Here is a 19011-nt window from a genome sequence, read left to right as displayed (position 1 = left end):
AACTCCAGAGCATTCAAGAATTGAGTAAATTCTCCCATTCAACATTTCCTTAAGTCTTCCAACAATTTTATTGAAAGTCAACACAAATTTTACATAAATAACTTCCGTAAACTTCCTACTTCCCATTCAAAACCGATCAGCCAACCATCGGCTCCAACACAAACAATCGAAACGATCGAGCGTCTCCGATCGATGTCCCACAAATCGCTTTATTCATTCGCACTGTTAAATTCGTTGTCTTAAATGCATCGAGCAGATCATCTTCATAGGTCACATTTCCGAAATCAATCGTTAGAACATATTTCAACAACGGTTTCACCAGCCTCAAAACATTCGACCGATTCGTTTCGATTGTTTGTGTTACGTAAATTTTGCCATTTTCACTTAACATCCGCTTGACGTGATTCAGTGCATGGACGGGATCTGGAAGTATCATCAATGATCCACTAAAATAGATAGCATCGTACGGTCCACCGTTATAGTCCAATATGGACTTGTGACACACCGTTATAGAATTTTGCAATCCTTCGGCCTTAATATGCGTTTGACACTCATTTACATAGTCTGAATCATAGTCAACTCCTTCGACGGTGATCCCTTTCTCGATCAGTACCGATTTGTTTTTGATCAATGCTTGACCGGTTCCTTGTGGATTTAATGAAAAATAACTTTTACTGCGATCTCATTTAATCAAAATGTGTGTTTCATATACCGATGCCAATATCAAGGATCTTTGTGTTGTTATCAACGAGTGCAAGGACCTCTTTGTACCTATTGTATTTTTCGGTTTGATTCGATAGTGTCCATTTGATGAATCCACCAAACTTACCATTTAGATGTTAAATGAACTATCGCAATGTTGTAAATTTTACTACGAAATAGTTTCATCGACACTACCACGGTCAACAGGATAAATCCTGCAGTGAAAACTGTTTGAAGCCACATTTTTAACACAAAATATTTCTAGTCAGCCACCCGCAGCTGCACACTTAACTATAAATTAAACTAAACTGAAGAGGTCACTAAAAGCTATCTCTGTGTGTAAATGATTATGAGTATTTTGTGGCATAACATTGGTGTGTTCTTCTTCTATAATTCTTTTTTTGTTGCGAGGCCGTTGCTGCTTAACCACAAAAATAAAAGATATGCCATCTGCTTAGCGTGCTGCTATGAAGCTAAATGTTAATTAAAACTAATGAAGTAAAAGATCCATATAGTTCGTCTAAGCGTTAAACAAAAGAAGTAGTAGATTTGTAGATTATGGCCTCTAGCGTTTTAAAGAGATGGCGAGACATTTCTACAAGGTCAATATCGTTCTGTTGACGATAATATCGTTCTGTGGACGATAATATCGTTATGTGGACGATAATATCGTTATGTGGACGATAATATCGTTATGTGGACGATAATATCGTTATGTGGACGATAATATCGTTCTGTGGACGATAATATCGTTCTGTGTACGATAATATCGTTCTGTGTACGATAATATCGTTCTGTGTACGATAATATCGTTATGTGTACGATAATATCGTTCTGTGTACGATAATATCGTTATGTGTACGATAATATCGTTCTGTGTACGATAATATCGTTCTGTGGACGATAATATCGTTCTGTGGACGATAATATCGTTCTGTGGACGATAATATCGTTCTGTGGACGATAATATCGTTCTGTGGACGATAATATCGTTCTGTGGACGATAATATCGTTATGTGTACGATAATATCGTTCTGTGTACGATAATATCGTTATGTGTACGATAATATCGTTCTGTGTACGATAATATCGTTCTGTGTACGATAATATCGTTCTGTGTACGATAATATCGTTCTGTGTACGATAATATCGTTCTGTGTACGATAATATCGTTCTGTGGACGATAATATCGTTCTGTGGACGATAATATCGTTCTGTGGACGATAATATCGTTCTGTGGACGATAATATCGTTCTGTGGACGATAATATCGTTCTGTGGACGATAATATCGTTATGTGTACGATAATATCGTTATGTGTACGATAATATCGTTCTGTGTACGATAATATCGTTCTGTGTACGATAATATCGTTCTGTGGACGATAATATCGTTCTGTGGACGATAATATCGTTCTGTGGACGATAATATCGTTCTGTGGACGATAATATCGTTCTGTGGACGATAATATCGTTCTGTGGACGATAATATCGTTCTGTGGACGATAATATCGTTCTGTGGACGATAATATCGTTCTGTGGACGATAATATCGTTCTGTGGACGATAATATCGTTCTGTGGACGATAATATCGTTCTGTGGACGATAATATCGTTCTGTGGACGATAATATCGTTCTGTGGACGATAATATCGTTCTGTGGACGATAATATCGTTCTGTGGACGATAATATCGTTCTGTGGACGATAATATCGTTCTGTGGACGATAATATCGTTCTGTGGACGATAATATCGTTCTGTGGACGATAATATCGTTCTGTGGACGATAATATCGTTCTGTGGACGATAATATCGTTCTGTGGACGATAATATCGTTCTGTGGACGATAATATCGTTCTGTGGACGATAATATCGTTCTGTGGACGATAATATCGTTCTGTGGACGATAATATCGTTCTGTGGACGATAATATCGTTCTGTGGACGATAATATCGTTCTGTGGACGATAATATCGTTCTGTGGACGATAATATCGTTCTGTGGACGATAATATCGTTCTGTGGACGATAATATCGTTCTGTGGACGATAATATCGTTCTGTGGACGATAATATCGTTCTGAACAATATTGTCCGTGTAGAACTGTCGCCTCTTCTTTAAAAATATTCAAGCATCTTGGTAAACCAAAGACGAAACATCACTTTTATCCTGCGTAGGATAATACCTATAATCCTCAAACTGTGCTCCTGTAGAGTTACCTATTATGTAAATGTTTGGCATGAAAAAATCATTTTTTAAATAAATCCAAAACTAAGTCTCGGAACAGGTATCACGCTCGGTTTTCGCCATTCTTAGAAGTGCCAGTTGCCAACCAAATTGGAAATTTATTGAGTGACCTACTTCCAAAGCATTAAAAAAAGCGAAAATTCTTGTTCCAAGAGTGACTCACTATGTGTGCGTGTGTATCGTACGCACTTGGATACTTTCAAATATTTATCAGTTGAGTAATGTTTTAAATGTTAGATCCTGGTAAATTACGAGTCGTAATTCAACAGACAGAATCAGTTTTCCGAAAGTTAACTTTGTTTACTTCCTGCCTCTACCATGCGTATCGATGCGACTTAATCAATTTTTGTTTGTAGGTAGTTTTCCTACTTCATTCAAGTTCCTGGTTTTTTTTTCAAAAACCTTAAGATCCGTATCGCGTTCAATAGCAAGATTTGCAATTAGTGTTCTACAAGCTAATTGTGTCTGAAGTCTGAGTAAGTCGATTGCAAGAATTTTTCTTATCTTATCGCGTAGGAGAGCATTATAAAAAGAACTTTGAACATAAAAGCAACAGAAGATTTGAGGATTTTCATTCAAACGACACGAAAAACCATTTCAATGCAAGGTAAATATTCTTGGTGGAACAGCAACGTAGTCGGTAGTTTACTTGATTCATAACCGTGTGACTTTGTCCTCCGTCAGTAGATAAATTTTTATTGGTGGCTCTGGCATGTGCTTCCATCGTTTCAGCAAGAAACTTAAGATGTCCACCGGAAATCGCTACCGATTCGGTATTTGCTAACCGATTGTCATCATCCAAATATTTCCGATGTTCGCCGCTACGTTTACTGGAAAGCTTTGAGTGCAGTGATGGGGAGCTGTTCGATCCGGACTTGTTGGTAACACACTGATTGATTTTGAGAGGGTAAGTGAGGTCATCTGATGAATTATATTTTTTAAAGGTCTGCCACAAGCCCATTGCTGGTCGCTGCGGTTGTCCGCCAACACCATGTCCATGCCCGACAACTACACCGTGTCCATGTCCAACAACAACGACTCCGTGCCCGTGCCCAACAACAACGACTCCGTGCCCATGTCCACAAACCGCTGAACAGCACAACCAACAACAAATAATCGAACAACAAATTATCGAACAGCAAATAATCCAACAACAAAATCTTCAGGCAACGGTAAAGGCATGTGAACAGTGCGTGGCGGGAGAAGTAAGAACTCCCATTCCTGATTTTGTGGTTACTCCACCGCCAGTTGTGTCGTATGACAGATTCGGAGTTAAAGACGTTCCGCCTGGTTACGTTATCATCACAGATCCACCATTACCACCTTGTTAACGATGACTTTTAAGAAATCAATTTCTGTAGAAAATCGGCATGTGACCGAAGCAGCGCAAATAAATTTTTATGAATCATGTGAATATGAATGGTGTTTCGTGTCGTTCAGTGAATGGATGAAAAAGAGAATTGGCCTGGAGGGATCCTACTGACTGTGAGCTTCCCGTAGATGTTTAGACAAAGCATATTACCTGCGTTATTATCGGTTTCCAACCTTTAATCATGCAATGGAGCTCGAAGTGAAAAATCTTTCTTCTTCGTCGCTGATTTGATTTAGAATGTAGTTCACGTATTTCAGTGAAAAAATACAAAATGTTAAATGGTGTCACTTACGTCTGTTACGCATTTATCAACAAGTTAATGAACAAAAGGCTACGAAATTAATAGAAATTTATCAGTCCCCCAATTGGCAGTCGACCAAACTCATTTAGAATGAAACAGTCCTTGTAATGCCTCTTGCAGTGCTCGTTGGCAGGATATGATTGATCTGTAGCCACCAGCTCGTTCAACGGCATTCTCAGCTCTGCGTTGAGAAAACGAAAACTGGGTAAATATAAAATTGGTGGTCAAGGCACGCATGAACGTACCGTATAAACTGAATGTATCCCTTGGACTCGATTTCTTCCGTTTTCGGTGGTTGCGGTCCGTCGGTAATAATGATTGGCTTTTTGTAGGCGTACATTGGTCCTTCTTCAACTTTCGGCACTGGCAGGAAAGCCTGCTGACCAAATTTAACGCCGGTGGAAAATTCATTCTTATTTACCGGCACCACTTTGGCTTCTTCGCGAATTTTTTCCGCTTGCTTAGCATAGTCGCTGACAATTGACGCCGCATCTGCATGACTAGACATTAGTTCGTCGATCAGTGCCTCTTTTTCTTTGATCTGACGCTTCTTCAAGTCCTGAAAATAGAAACTCGATCAGTCAAAATCGATGGGAACCGCACAAAGACCACTCAACCTGTTCGATTTGCTGCAATTCCTTCTTTCGATCGGCTTCGACCTGCTTCTCCCGTTCCAATTCCATTTCCAATTCGTATTCCTCTCGGCCTAAACGACTTTTATTTTTCATTATAATGTCACGGTTGTCTTTCTTGTATTGTTCGATCTTCTTGTTGGTGTTCACTATGTCGATGTTGTTGCATAAATTGTACACGATGCATTCCATTTCTTCGAGATAGTCATTGTATTCCTCTTCGGTGGCAAAATCTTCCTCCTAATCGAAAAAAAAGACGAAAATGTCAAAACTTCAGAGGACACGCAACATTCTTCGAGTCATGAATCTCTTGTAAACTCCCCCTTTATCACTGAGCAACACATGTTTCGTACGCAAATGAACGCTGGATGGGTGTCGGTGCCCTTTTTAAATTTTTTGTGAAGCGACTGCAGCCGAACCACGGACATCATTGGGACCAACGGATGCGTGTTTCGTACTCAGAAAACCGAGACCTATCCAACGCACTGTGTTTCGCGGACATTTTAAAAGTTTCAAATTGTTGCTTAGTGATCAAAGAATCATAAATCTCGACAATTCGCTACTGACGAGGAACCGTAACTCTCGAATCGTACTTTTCAAGGAGACATAACATTCTCGGAAATTAGAGGATTAGAAAAGTCCTTCAACACATCGGTACAATAACCCCAAAGCCGACAACTCACTTTCTTATTGTAGTCCCTCAGTATTCTTCTCCGAATGTCGATCTCTTTCTCAACCTTTGGCTCCTCAAATAATTGCACTCGAAAATTGCTGCGCCGCAGGGGAACATTGCATTCAGGACAGGCTCCAGCTCCTGAATTACGTAAAATTGAATCATTTCAGTGTTTGTACATTGCGGCAAAAAATTGCAAAGACGAACGATTGTGCTACCTTTCAAAAACAGCAGATCCACACAACTTTCGCATAAAGTGTGACCGCAAACATTGACCAAAAGTTTAAGGGACGGATTACGATATTTGGTTGTCTTACACCGCGGACATACTTGATCGTCCATAATTTGATTAGGGATTTAAAATTTTGGGCGACCTAAACAGCAAACTGTAAATTTTATTGTAAACAAAAACAGAATGACAACACACACATACAACGGTAATGTCAAAATCTGATACCAGAAAGAGTAACTAGGCGTCACCACAAACTCTTTCGTATCAGTTAGGGCGCGTTGTTTTATGAGTTTTTTTTTGTGAATGCCCTGAGAGTTTTACTGCAGAATTGACCAACTTGTGCTTACAACCTACCATCTACAGTTTTCCTTTTTTATTTCTGACCTTTGACGGATATAACATAACATGTAATTTTGTGTAAGCAATGCATGCACCTAGCTCAGCTTAGAGAAAATGTTTCGAAGCACAATACTAGGCCAAATCACCTAGATAAGACAGCTTAGTGCGACCTGCACCTGGAGAAGTATTAGTGGAGTATTCTGAGGAGAATATAGGGTTCGAGGTCACTTTTTGTCAATGGAAAGGTATATCCTTCCCATTCAACTTTTATCTTACGGGTTTCACATAGCCCCAAAGCACCTAGCAGGGTAATAGAAAAAAATAAAGTAGTACTTTAATCGAAGTATGCGAATATTTCCATACCTTTTTTTTCATAATGTCATTGCAAAATTACCATTAAGGCTGCTAATGGTATTATTGGTAACAAAAAACTACTCTATTTGACGTGTAAAAACCTCTATTACCCTGCTAGGTGCTTTGATAGCCCCCATGACATCGTTTGACATTTCGATTACTTCTCCATCAGTGATGTAGGTGTCAGCACATATCCAGCAAACTAGTTTATGGGTAAAATGGCGATTCAGAAACATAAAGTAGTGTAGTGTACAGTAAATTATGAATAGAATTTGACTAATTAAAGCTAGCGGTAAATTAATTTCTTTTATTGAAATAAACACAAAGCATTTCGTCGGCTTTATGTGTTACTTTACGTGTCCAAAAGTGTGATATTTCGTAGTGATTGTGAGAATATTCGGTTGGAATTAGCGTAACGTTATAATTATACCTATAATTATGTTGCTGCTGCTGCCATTACTTATCTAAAAAATCGACAAAGAAAAGTTATGTTTACCTGCGAATCTCGATATTTGACTAGTCGGACCACAACAAGACAATGGATACTGAAGGATCGGTAAAATCCGAACAAAGTTCAAGATCGAGACGGCGTGGAACTCGCCATTCCCATCGCAGCAATCATCACTCCCGAAAACATCCGGATATGGCACCGTTTCAAACCAGCGTTAATCTGGGCGATAGCCGTGACGGACAAGAAATTATTGAAGTACAAATTTTGCCACAGGACGAGAATTGGGGTGAAAATACGACCGCTATAACTGGCAATACATCGGAACAGAGTATTTCCATGGAAGACGTTAGCAATTGGCAAAACAACAATGATTCCGGCATAGGATTTGCTTGTCAACGTTACATTGAAACGACTTTTTCGCTCGTTTTATCGTCAGCTGCATTCCTCAGCCCAATTGCAATGGTCATGCTACCGAAGATGGGATTTTTTCCCAGTGCCTTCGAAAGTTCCGACTTAACGCAAATCAATCGAGCTCATTTGTTGGCCTGCAATGGCGAATGTAAGGGATTGCTGGTATCGCTGGTAGCCCGAATGCTTCTGTTGGCTCTTGGTCTGTGGGCATTATTTTTGCGAAGACCCAGCGCTAAACTACCGAGAGTGTTTATGTTTCGAGCCACGGTTCAGTTGTTGGTTTTGGTTTCAACGTTTGCTTATTGGCTGTTCTACATAGTACAAGTAACTGAAGGAACAAAGGCTTTAGTGGAAGGACACGAAGCGTCCGATTACAAATCGTTAGTGTCGTATGCAACAAATTTCGTGGATACGTTGCTGTTCATTCATTACATCGCTTGTGTACTGTTAGAGATACGGCATCAACAGCCAGCGTACTATGTCAAAGGTAAGATCATTTTTGTGTCTGTCTCGTTAAACATTTAACTAATTGGAGACGATTACGTTTTAGTGGTTCGAAGTCCAGACGGTGAAAGTCGTTCGTACAGTATTGGTCAGTTGAGCATTCAACGAGCCGCCGTATGGATCCTACAAAACTACTACACCGACTTTCCCATTTACAATCCGTATTTGGAAAAGGTTCCAATCTCCAAGTCGCAGAAGAAAGGCGTTTCCAGTTTCAAATTTTACGAAGTTGACGGTGTGAACCCATCTCAGCAACAGAGTCAAAGTCGTGCGGTCCTTGCTGCTCACGCCAGGCGTCGTGATTCATCGCACAACGAAAGATTCTATGAGGAACAGGAATACGATCGTCGTGTGAAGAAGCGACGTGCCCGTCTTATCACAGCCGCTGAAGAAGCGTTCACACATATACGCCGTGTTCACAATGAACCAACGCCAGCTATACCATTGGATCCACAAGAAGCAGCTCAAGCCGTTTTCCCGAGCATGGCTCGAGCCTTGCAAAAGTATCTGCGTGTGACGCGTCAGCAACCCAGACACACCGTTGAAGCGATCATCCATCATCTGTCGCATTGTCTGAAGCACGATATGTCACCGAGAGCCTTCCTTGAACCGTATCTAGTTGAATCGCCGCTGTTACAAAACGAAAAAGAACGTCGCTCGGTTCAGCCGTGGTCATTGATCTGTGACGAACTGTTGTCGCGTCCGTTGCGGCACAATTGCACATTTCAGTTGATTCAGAATGACGTTTCGTTGCTGGTGAATGTGTACAAACTTCCGTACTTTAACATATCCGAAGAAGTGGTGGATCCAAAGAGCAATAAATTTGTTTTGAAATTGAACTCCGAGACGAGTGTATGACCAAGTCTTTGGTAAGATATTCTTTTTAAATTATTTTCCTTTTTTTAAGAAAAATTCTGTTTCGTACTTTGAGCGCAGTTAAACGCGTCGATTTTAGTTATATTTAGTGAAAATTGATCAACATCTGAAGTTTAAATTTTGACAAATTTGCTCAGAGAATTTTTCTTTTTAATTTTAATTTTGTCTCAACTGCACATAGCGTTAATTTAATGACAATTCGGGAGGTCAATAGCATTGAATTTCATTGATAATGTCAATTAGGGTGGTTTGAAATTACTGAAGAGAACTTGAAACTTCTTTAAGATAAGTAAGAAAATCTCAATTTTCTTAAGGTTTGGTCTATGTGATAGCACTCGCTGTGACGTGACGGTTCAACTGTTATGTAGTTTCAACACTCTAGAGAGCACGTCTCTTTTCGGAAAATTTAATTGCTAAATTATTCCAAAAAACGCCAAAGAAACGTAAAAAATGGAAAATTTGTCTTTTTGGCGTTTTTTCATTTGGCGATTTTCGTTGGCGTTTCTCTTCTTCACATTCTGTCCATTTTTGTTGGCGATTTAGCAAATCAACCAAACATGATGATGAATTTGTTCGATACCATAGAATGTATCCTGTTACGAAAGGTTACGCAAGGGCTTTTTGTTCGATCCTAGGGAACCTACCACTAAAAAAGTGACGGAAAGGCGTTCGATCCTTACGAAAGTATCGTTTTACGAAATGAACTTCATAGACAGAATAGTCATAGACGTTTTGTTCGATTTTTTAGTTTATTCAACGAGATTTAATTCGTACTACAGCCTTTTTCAAGCAATCAAAAAGGTATTTTTTCACTTTGGCGATTCTTCACACTCTGGCGATTTTTCTTGGCTTTTCTCTACACTTTGGCGATTTTTCTCGGCAACTCATCATTTTTGGTTGATTTGTTTGATCATCGAGAGAAATCGACAGAATGTGAAGAAACGTTAAGGAAAAACATTAAAATGTGAAAAGGCGCCGAGAAACATAAGGAATGGAAAATTTAGCTTTCCGGCGTTTCTTTACACTTCCGATTTTCCTTGACGTTCCTCAACCTTGGATATTTTTCTAGTCGGTTTTTCACACTCTGACAATGTTTCTTGGTGATTTAACAAAAATCAGTCAAAAATATGAAATGCCAAAAAAAATCTTAGCAAATCAATTTTCCAAATCTCAAACAGATCCCGAGACTGTGATCCAGACTGCTAAAACACAAGCTCGATGTTTTAAATTTCTCCATTTAATTTTAATCGAAAGTCCCATAAAACTTGAAAAAAAAAGATTTTAGGAATGTCTCGGCCAAAAATTTGCCGCTAACTTTTATTCGTCCTTTAAACTTTTTGTCGCTAAGAGTATTACTAGTGCGTTGAAGCTATGAGTGAATTTGTGGATGTTTCCTAAAATTATTATTTTCAGAAGCTACAGCGACAGCTCTGATAGCGTGAGCTTTCATAAAAATGAGATAGACAGAAAGGAATGTATTTCGAACCACCCTATTATGTCTGACGAACGATCAATGATTTAGTTAGGAATTAATATGAGTGAGAGAAGACTTTCGAAACATCGGTTGGTGTGAAATTCTAACAAAATGTCTACGAAAGTCCGTGTCGGTCACAACAACATAATTTAGTATTAAAATGTAAAGTAATTTAGCTTTTTACGCAACAATCTCCAGTGAATAAGACTTTTTTTGTACGAGAAATAAACTGAACTATTTACACAATTTATCGCGATTACAAACTGAAATTATTATAAGGAATTTTATATAAGTAAGATTATAACAAATAATTACTGAGTACTTGTTCCTTAACAGAAACCAATTTACAATCGTATCGCAAATGAATGCTAGACTGAGATACCGACCAATTGAAGAATTTATTGTCGCGGTTTTCTTTTATCTAATTTCAAATCAATTTATTGTGGAAAATCGATTGAAATATTTCATCAAATCATCACATCACTTGAGCATATCATCGAATCGAACATTCATATCATTTAAAAACATATTAAGCGAGGGCATCCATTTCGTACTTTGTTTATAAAATAATTTGTAAATTAGAACATTTCCATTTGTTTTTGATTTATCATGAAAACAATTAAGGAATTTTACACAGGCACAACCTGTTAAATTGGACGGTGTTCCGGACCTGTTTTGGCCGAAATCGATATTTTTTTTGTTGTAGAATAGATTTGAGTTATTTTTGTCGTAGCTAATTTTCAAGTTGGCGGTATCATAGCACGACTAGAGTCAGAGAAAACGTTCTACACCGTCTAGAATGTCACAAAATTAATTAAAACTTTTATTTACAGTCGGCGACTTCCAAATGAGTGACGCCTTTTGTTCGGTTGTTTTTCAGCTGATCCACTCATACAAACAAATGAGCTAATGCGTATTTATACAAGTGAGCAATCGTATTTGTCTATATGAGTGGATCAGCTGAAACAACGCCTTTCTATCAAGTGCGTTGACTGAAACAAAATAAGTCACTCATTTGAAAGTCAAAAATTTCTTTGATTTTTCTCATGACTTCCCTCAGGGAAAGGTCCCTAACATTGATATAATTTTTCATGGAATAAAAAAAAATTTGGTCGATTTTCAAACGATTCCGTCAAACGGAAACACTGCTTACTTGCGATACGATTTCGTTGGCAACGTACTGCCTGGCAATAGTATTAAATGCATTTTTTTACAATCGAATTCAATATTTCCCTAAATATAGTTAGCTATTTTACTAGCGAATTCTCTTTTATTGAGAGTCTCACAAAACAGAAACAAAAAATGTTTAACCTGGACACACTTGATATTAAATTTTACTGGAGTGCAGAATTTGCAACAGCTCACGCCGTTATTTATATCAGTAGTGTAGTGTGTTAACCGGTAAATTCTGCAATGCAGAATCTGCATTCCAGGGAAATTTACGCAGTGTGTATGACAAAGAGAAAAAATAATTTAATTATTTTACAAATTAAATAAATGCTCTTTAAAAAACAGATAGGAGAGGGCTCCTATCATAAAAAAATGGGATGTATTTAAACTGATCGCAGGAAAAAAAGAATTGATCGCAGCAAAACGAAGAATTGATCCCAGAAAAAAGAAGAATTGATCGCAGAAAAACAAGAAATGAGCTCAAGAAAAAAAAATTTGATCGCATGTGAAAGAAAGTTTCTTTCTCAATAATTTTGTAAAAGGAAAATATACTTCTCTGGTCACACGATTGCAGGAACTGCTTGTCAAGTTTTCAATTTTATTCATTTTGTAAAAGGAAAATTTACGCTGTGATCAAGTTCGGTTTTTCTGCGGTCAGTTCTTCTTTTTCTTGCGATTATTTCCTTTTTTCCTGCGATCAGTTTAAATACTTCTCAATAAAAACAAACAATTGAGTAAATAATGAGATAAGAGCCTTTAAGCGTTTCTTTCTTTTCTTTTATATGTAATAGACTGTCGTCGCTTTAAGAATATGTAATGTAATGCTACGAAATTGATAAATTAATTTATTTAACTCACTTTGTACTGACAAAATGTGAATTGTATTGAAATAAAACATTTTTAAAATATGAAATATTCCAATTTTAGCATATTCCTTCCTATTGTCACCTGACACGGTGCGCCTTAACCAAATTTAAATGAAAGTTCCGCATAACATTTTGTTTTTAATATAAATTAAAAAGAAGGAGGTCCACTGATTATAAAACCAGTAATATTATCGAAAACGGCTGGGAGAATTTTTCGTTGGTCGACATGAGTCGAATTTCCTATGAGGGATTTTATAGACGCGAAATTGCAACTATTTTTCAACTTCCAAATATTATTTTTTTCTTTAAATTTGTATTCTACGTTAATGTTTCATACATAAGCTGTAAAACGACACCAAAAATATTTAAAATAAATCATACAAATTTAGGATTACAGCAATGATTTGGAGTTGCTGTCACGCTACTCGAATATTCTGCGAAATCGAATTATTTGGGCTCTTCCAACACGAATCACTCTTAAAAAGCAATGCTTTTTATGTGTCTGTGTTTGTAAACTTTGGTCCTTTTGTTTCACTGGATTTTGAATAGCTCCGAGATAACAATTAGTTTATGTGTAGTTCGCTTCAGTTTACAAAATGCATTCAAAAGCAGCAACACATACTGAAAATCGTTTTAAAATCTGTTTGTTATGTGTGAAAAAAAAGAAGTCAATATGTAAATTGTACCCATCTATAATTGAAAAGCTCAGAAAAAACTGCAACTACAATCCAGACGATGAACGATTACCAAAATCCCTGTGCAATCCATGTAGAATCAAACTATACAAAGCGTTGAAAGAAAACCAAAATGTCGTCTTGATGAATGTTGTGCCAGATTACAGTAAATTTACTGCACCGAAAATATTTACAAGATCCAATGCAGACAACATTTGTGACTGTACACTCTGCGAGCTAGCTCGAGATAAGAGCAGCTATAACTTCGTAAAAAAAACTGGTACCCCGCCCGCTTCTCGAAGAAAATGTGTGAAGTGCTTAAAAACACTTGTTAAAGGAAAAAGGCATTACTGCCAGTATCGAAAAAACTTGATGAGAAATTTGAAAAATGAAATCGGTGTTCTAACTTCTAAGGAGAGGCAACACATTGCAAGTGATATAATTAAAAGTACAATTGTTCAGGGTGAGAAACAATTAACATTATCACAAAAACGAGGTCAATCCTGATTCAAGAAAGCAATTCCTTTATCAAGTTTCCGCAGATGATGTCATCAAATTAAAGACGAGTCTTTCACTGACTTGGAATCAGACTGTACGTGTTGCCAGCGCCTTTCGTATGATAACAAGATCACGCAAACTTTTTGAAACTGATTTAAAGAGCAAATTGAGCAATGTTCAACATATTCTCGCGCCATACTTTCGAACGTACGAGTCTCAATTTGTAAATATTTTGGGAAATACTCATGACCTCGTTGCAAAATCCTTCGTCGCCTGCAGCGACATTAAAGGATTGTGCAAAACTGTGAACGAAAAGCGAGGATATAATCACACTCACTCGAAAATTGGCATCGATGGTGGTGGCGGCTTCCTCAAAATTACTTTATCATTGCAAACAGAGAACACTGAGTTAGCCAAAGGTCGTCAACGTTATCAAGATGGTGTTTTTGCTAAAACGTTCAAAGACTCTGGAGTCAAAAAATTATTCCTTCTCGCTCTAGTGCCTACCACTCAAGAAAACCGGGAAAATGTTGGTCAGCTGTGGACGCTTCTTAAGATCAATGAACTTAAGGGAACTATTGCAACTGATTTAAAGCTGGCAAATATTTTAACTGGCATTATGGCTCATTCCAGCGCACATCCCTGTACGTATTGTGTTGCCCATAAAGACGAATTACATCGATGTGGACAATATCGCACAATCGGCAGCTGTGTTAATGATTATCATAGTTGGATAAATGCAGTAAGTAAGAAACCAATGGCTAAGAAATTCAATAATTGTGTCAGTCGGCCTGTATTTGACGGAAATGACGACGATGAAATAATTGATTTAATGCCACCGCCAGAGTTACACTTAATGACCGGGGTTGTCAACACATTATACAACCATATGCTGAGAAATTTCGAACAGGATACCTTAACTTGGACGAAACTCTGTAACGTTGAACGAAAAATGACCAACGGACACCATTCTTTTGCAGGGAATGCATGTAAGACTTTGTTGGAAAAAGTCGACTTACTTAGATCAATTTGCAGCGTTGGCTGTCTAAAATATTGCCATTGTTTACACAGCTTCCAACGCGTTGTTAAATCGTGCTTTTCCCAAGATCTGCATTCAAATTTCCAAGATGAAATTAACTTGTTCAGAGAAAGTTATCTCGATTTGTCGATCAGTGTTACCCCTAAAGTACACACCGTGTTCTTCCATATCGGTCATTTTTGTTCTAAATCAGCCAAAGGATTGGGTTTCTTCAGCGAACAATCGGTAGAGTCCGCTCATCACGATTTTAATGAAACTTGGAAAAAGTATGAGGTATCTTTGGGTCACCCCCAGTACCCTGAAAGGTTACTCAAAGCTGTTTGTGATTATAATAGTCACCACGTTTAAACAATAAAATATGAATTTGTATATTTTGTATATAGATTTAATATTTGAATAAGTGCTGAAGATTTTTTCTGTTAATTTCTGTTATTGGAAAATTGTTTAAGTTAATTTGATCATTTGAAGTAAATTCTATTATATTTAAAAATGAATTTACATTGCTTTTTAAGAGTGATTCGTGTTGGAAGAGCCCAAATAATTCGATTTCGCAGAATATTCGAGTAGCGTGACAGCAACTCCAAATCATTGCTGTAATCCTAAATTTGTATGATTTATTTTAAATATTTTTGGTGTCGTTTTACAGCTTATGTATGAAACATTAACGTAGAATACAAATTTAAAGAAAAAAATAATATTTGGAAGTTGAAAAATAGTTGCAATTTCGCGTCTATAAAATCCCTAATAGGAAATTCGACTCATGTCGACCAACGAAAAATTCTCCCAGCTGTAGCACAACTTATTCAAATAAACCGCCACGCAAGAACGAGTACCAATCATTACACACAGATGGCGCGAGCACACATGACATTTGGCAGAAACTTCTAGAAATTAATGACAACGATGACGATCGGCCATCATGGAAATTCGCCTATAAAAGAAGCGACGCTCATCGTTCTTCTTCATTCTGTATTCGAACGCTATCGACTACTCGTCTTATTTTAGGCAGTATCAATGCATATGAAATAAAGAATCTTTTTGTAACGTTTTAGAGGATTGGTTTGTATTTACAAAGTCGGCGAAAATCTTTGGAGAGTGAACACGCCTTACAGTTAGACTGTTCCCCCAAATCGATCACTACCCGGCCAACGAATTAGTACCCGGACGTTGCAGTCCTCTACATTGGCGCCCAACGTGTACAAAGCAGAGTCCACGACCACACAGCCGTCCATAGGATTGTCTTCGGTCAAATTCTTTGCACCATCTGACGTCACCGACACGTCACTAACATTTTGGCCACGTTATACTCGCACGTATAGTCGGCTACTCGCAAGCACATTTTGGCTACAGTACAAATTGACTACGAGATACTCGCACGAACGCTTGTCGACGGAACACCCGCAAGCACATCCTGGATACATATTCGAATTCCGAACACTCAATCGGTTGCGATCAGAGTACAATTTACCCAGACGATACAGATTCTGATTTCTCAACGGGGTCATTCCACAACAACACGAACATGGCTCTACACATCACCGGAGAACAGTTTCAGCAAATGATACAGGCAATTGCACAAGTCCGTACTGAAGGCAGCTTGGCAGATTGCATTCATACGTATAATGGGACCCGAAATTTTCATACAGTAGAAAATTTTACGAACAACGTCACCTCATACATAAGCTCGAAACACATTCAAGAATCAAACGCCCTACGGGACTTCGGAATGCTACTCAAAGACGAAGCACGCACCTGGTGGGATGGGATAAAGCCATCAATCCGAACTATGTCTGAAGCAACAAAAGCTCTGAAAAGAGTCTTTCAACCTCCGCAACCGAATTGGTTATTAATTAACGAGATTGGTCAAGACCGACAAGAAGAATTGGAATCCACCGATGTTTATGTCACGCGACAAATGGCAAGGATCTCTCGCCTAGTGAACTTCCCACTCACCGAAAGTCAGCAAATTGATCTGTTTTACGGTCACTTACGACTAAAAGTAAAGAAGGCTGTACCCAGAGACAGCATTAACACCACCCTAGGATTACTCGATCGAGCCCGAACCACAGAGCAACATGAGCATGAAGCTAAATCCGTTGCACCGAACACACCAGCTAAGAAAACATGCAGCTACTGTCACAATCGCGGCCACATCGAAACCGATTGCAGAAAGAAGAAAAGAGCAATGGCTAAACCTACATCGGAAGAGCAGCCAACGCATTCAACAACAGTTAACAAGGCAAATAATTCACCAAAAACTTCTTACTCATGTTATGGATGTGGGGCACCAAACACTGTTCGCAGCAAGTGTAATACTTGCAAAAAGGTGGCCAAACCACTTCCAAGCAACAAAGAATTTTACTCTTTACACCAGGAAGTCGGTACCGAACTACCAAGAATTGCTTGCAACGTCAGCGATTACAATGTGTTAGCGTTTCTGGACACTTGCGCTAGAGTTTCAGTGGCGAACCGAGAATTATATCTACATTTACTGAAAACCGAACACCCATTTGAAGAGGTGCTGATTACTATGAAGTTGGCAGATGGATCGAAAAATACGAGATTCGTTATGCGTACGAGCACCACTATTACCCTGGGAAATCGGAAGCTACCAATTCAGTTTATAGTCATCCCAGATGCCCTGGACAACAAGACATTAATTGGAGCTGACTTTATCAAAGAAGTCGGAATTATACCGGACCTCAGTCAGGATGCTTGGTGTTTCAGCGATAAATTAAACGAATGGTTCCTATTCGACTACATCCAAGATCAGCCAAATGAAGTGACACACGTAGACAAAGAGGATCTGGTACATATGCCACCACCAATCTCCACAGCAGTCAAATCAACACGACGAAAGAAAAGAAAGGCAAACAAAAGTTATAACACTGAGTCTTCTTGGTACAATGAAGTGGAGGCAGCTTCTCTACAAAACTACGACATTCAGCCAATTCGAAGCACACCATTTCTTCAGATCGAGAAATCACCAGCGAAGGCCACACCATCAACGCGACCTCCACAGGAAGTCATTGAAGAAACGGATATACCCATTCAGCAAGATCCAGCAGTAGAAGCTATCGAATTTATGGGTCAAAAATTGACCGCACTTGAGATAGTAAAAAAGTTTACCAGTCCGAGCTACCTTCCAAAAATGTTATCACCGATAAACTCAACGCCAAAAGCTCGAAATCAAACTGATGGAGATCAGCATGAAATTCAATATTACGAACCAACTGGAATTAGAAAAGAGTATATGCCCGACATGCCGCTTCTCATGATGGATTTATCGTTAAGAGACAACGAAGGACCCGACCTCAATCCATCACAAATCAATTGTCTGAATAACCTCATCACAAAGCACGAGAAAGTTTTCAGAGAGTCTGGACCAGCCACGACAAAAATCGAACACAGGATTGAAACGTTAAACCACCTACCGATAGCGTCTGCACCATATCGACTTCCGGCTGTAAAAAGGGAGGCACTCAAATTGGAAATCCAATCAATGCTCGATAACGACATCATCGAAGAAAGCGAATCGCCATGGGCTTCCAACGTCGTTATGAGGAAAAAGCCGAACGGAAAGTGGAGAATCTGTATTGATTACAAGCGCTTGAACGAAATCACAATCACCGATAAGTATCCACTTCCCATAATCGACGATTTGTTACAGGATGCGCGAGGCACGTTATTTATGACAACAATCGACCTTCATTCGGGATTTTGGCAAATAAATGTCCGTGAGGAAGACAAGGAAAAAACGGCCTTCATCACACCATTCGGTATGTACCAATTCAAACGGATGCCATTTGGTTTAAAAAATGCTTCAGCCACTTTCCAGCGCTTAGCCAATAATTTCAAAAATAGTCTTCCAAATTTGAAAATCCTAATCTATGTGGATGACATTATACTTATCTCCACAACTTTCGAGAACCATGTTAACGAGCTCTCTCAACTGTTCAACCAACTACAGAAATTTGGTTTGCGTGCAAATAGAGAGAAATGCCACATAGCATGTCCAGAAGTCAAGTACCTAGGTCTTATAATCACTAAAAACGGCATTCACACCAATCCAGAGAAAATCGAAGCTATCCGGTGTAGGAAACCACCACAGGACATAAAACAGCTATTATCATTCATACAAACATGTTCCTGGTATAGAAGATTCATAAAGGATTTCGCTACAGTGATTAGGCCATTAACT

The 19011-nt window shown here is 38.5% G+C and overlaps 4 protein-coding genes across 5 annotated transcripts; 2 read left to right on the top strand and 2 right to left on the bottom strand.

Moving 5' to 3' along the window:
- Nucleotides 1–50: 50 nt before the first annotated feature.
- Nucleotides 51–1077, bottom strand: LOC119082033. Its single transcript, XM_037191357.1, has 3 exons — nucleotides 830–1077; nucleotides 713–771; nucleotides 51–645 (listed from the first exon to the last, which is right to left on the bottom strand). Exons 1-3 carry the CDS (start codon nucleotides 943–945, stop codon nucleotides 137–139), a joined length of 684 nt encoding a protein of 227 aa, XP_037047252.1. The 5' UTR covers nucleotides 946–1077; the 3' UTR covers nucleotides 51–136.
- Nucleotides 1078–3429: 2352 nt separating this feature from the next.
- Nucleotides 3430–4358, top strand: LOC119082032. 2 transcript variants are annotated; one of them, XM_037191355.1, is made up of 3 exons: nucleotides 3430–3551; nucleotides 3629–3825; nucleotides 3889–4358. In XM_037191355.1, exons 1-3 carry the CDS (start codon nucleotides 3545–3547, stop codon nucleotides 4273–4275), a joined length of 591 nt encoding a protein of 196 aa, XP_037047250.1. In that variant the 5' UTR covers nucleotides 3430–3544; the 3' UTR covers nucleotides 4276–4358. The 2 variants fall into 2 exon arrangements, with proteins under 2 accessions (XP_037047250.1, XP_037047251.1); XM_037191356.1 differs by having other exon boundaries at nucleotides 3458–3551; nucleotides 3632–3825.
- Nucleotides 4359–4593: 235 nt separating this feature from the next.
- Nucleotides 4594–6348, bottom strand: LOC119082031 (CDK-activating kinase assembly factor MAT1). Its single transcript, XM_037191354.1, has 5 exons — nucleotides 6141–6348; nucleotides 5933–6063; nucleotides 5235–5489; nucleotides 4863–5176; nucleotides 4594–4798 (listed from the first exon to the last, which is right to left on the bottom strand). Exons 1-5 carry the CDS (start codon nucleotides 6262–6264, stop codon nucleotides 4699–4701), a joined length of 924 nt encoding a protein of 307 aa, XP_037047249.1. The 5' UTR covers nucleotides 6265–6348; the 3' UTR covers nucleotides 4594–4698.
- Nucleotides 6349–7040: 692 nt separating this feature from the next.
- LOC119082030 (vang-like protein 2) lies at nucleotides 7041–10896 on the top strand. The gene is made up of 2 exons (XM_037191353.1): nucleotides 7041–8196; nucleotides 8260–10896. Exons 1-2 carry the CDS (start codon nucleotides 7386–7388, stop codon nucleotides 9069–9071), a joined length of 1623 nt encoding a protein of 540 aa, XP_037047248.1. The 5' UTR covers nucleotides 7041–7385; the 3' UTR covers nucleotides 9072–10896.
- The last annotated feature ends 8115 nt before the right edge of the window (nucleotides 10897–19011 follow it).

The sequence above is a fragment of the Bradysia coprophila genome, unplaced genomic scaffold (genome assembly GCF_014529535.1).
Source record: "Bradysia coprophila strain Holo2 unplaced genomic scaffold, BU_Bcop_v1 contig_373, whole genome shotgun sequence".
In the NCBI taxonomy this organism is placed as follows: domain Eukaryota; kingdom Metazoa; phylum Arthropoda; class Insecta; order Diptera; family Sciaridae; genus Bradysia; species Bradysia coprophila.
Note: the sequence above shows the minus strand (reverse complement) of the source record. Positions and strands in the feature narration are given on the sequence as shown.

Coding starts and splice junctions, on each gene's coding strand:
- LOC119082033 (XM_037191357.1), bottom strand. CDS start 945: ATGTGGCTTCAAACAGTTTTCACTGCAGGATTTATCCTGTTGACCGTG. Junction 772..829: donor GTTCATTTAACATCTAAATG/GTAAGTTTGGTG, acceptor AAAATACAATAG/GTACAAAGAGGTCCTTGCAC. Junction 646..712: donor GATCCTTGATATTGGCATCG/GTATATGAAACA, acceptor TAAATCCACAAG/GAACCGGTCAAGCATTGATC.
- LOC119082032 (XM_037191355.1), top strand. Junction 3,826..3,888: donor TGTTCGATCCGGACTTGTTG/GTAACACACTGA, acceptor TATTTTTTAAAG/GTCTGCCACAAGCCCATTGC.
- LOC119082031 (XM_037191354.1), bottom strand. CDS start 6,264: ATGGACGATCAAGTATGTCCGCGGTGTAAGACAACCAAATATCGTAAT. Junction 6,064..6,140: donor GGATCTGCTGTTTTTGAAAG/GTAGCACAATCG, acceptor TACGTAATTCAG/GAGCTGGAGCCTGTCCTGAA. Junction 5,177..5,234: donor AATTGCAGCAAATCGAACAG/GTTGAGTGGTCT, acceptor TTCTATTTTCAG/GACTTGAAGAAGCGTCAGAT.
- LOC119082030 (XM_037191353.1), top strand. CDS start 7,386: ATGGATACTGAAGGATCGGTAAAATCCGAACAAAGTTCAAGATCGAGA. Junction 8,197..8,259: donor GCCAGCGTACTATGTCAAAG/GTAAGATCATTT, acceptor ATTACGTTTTAG/TGGTTCGAAGTCCAGACGGT.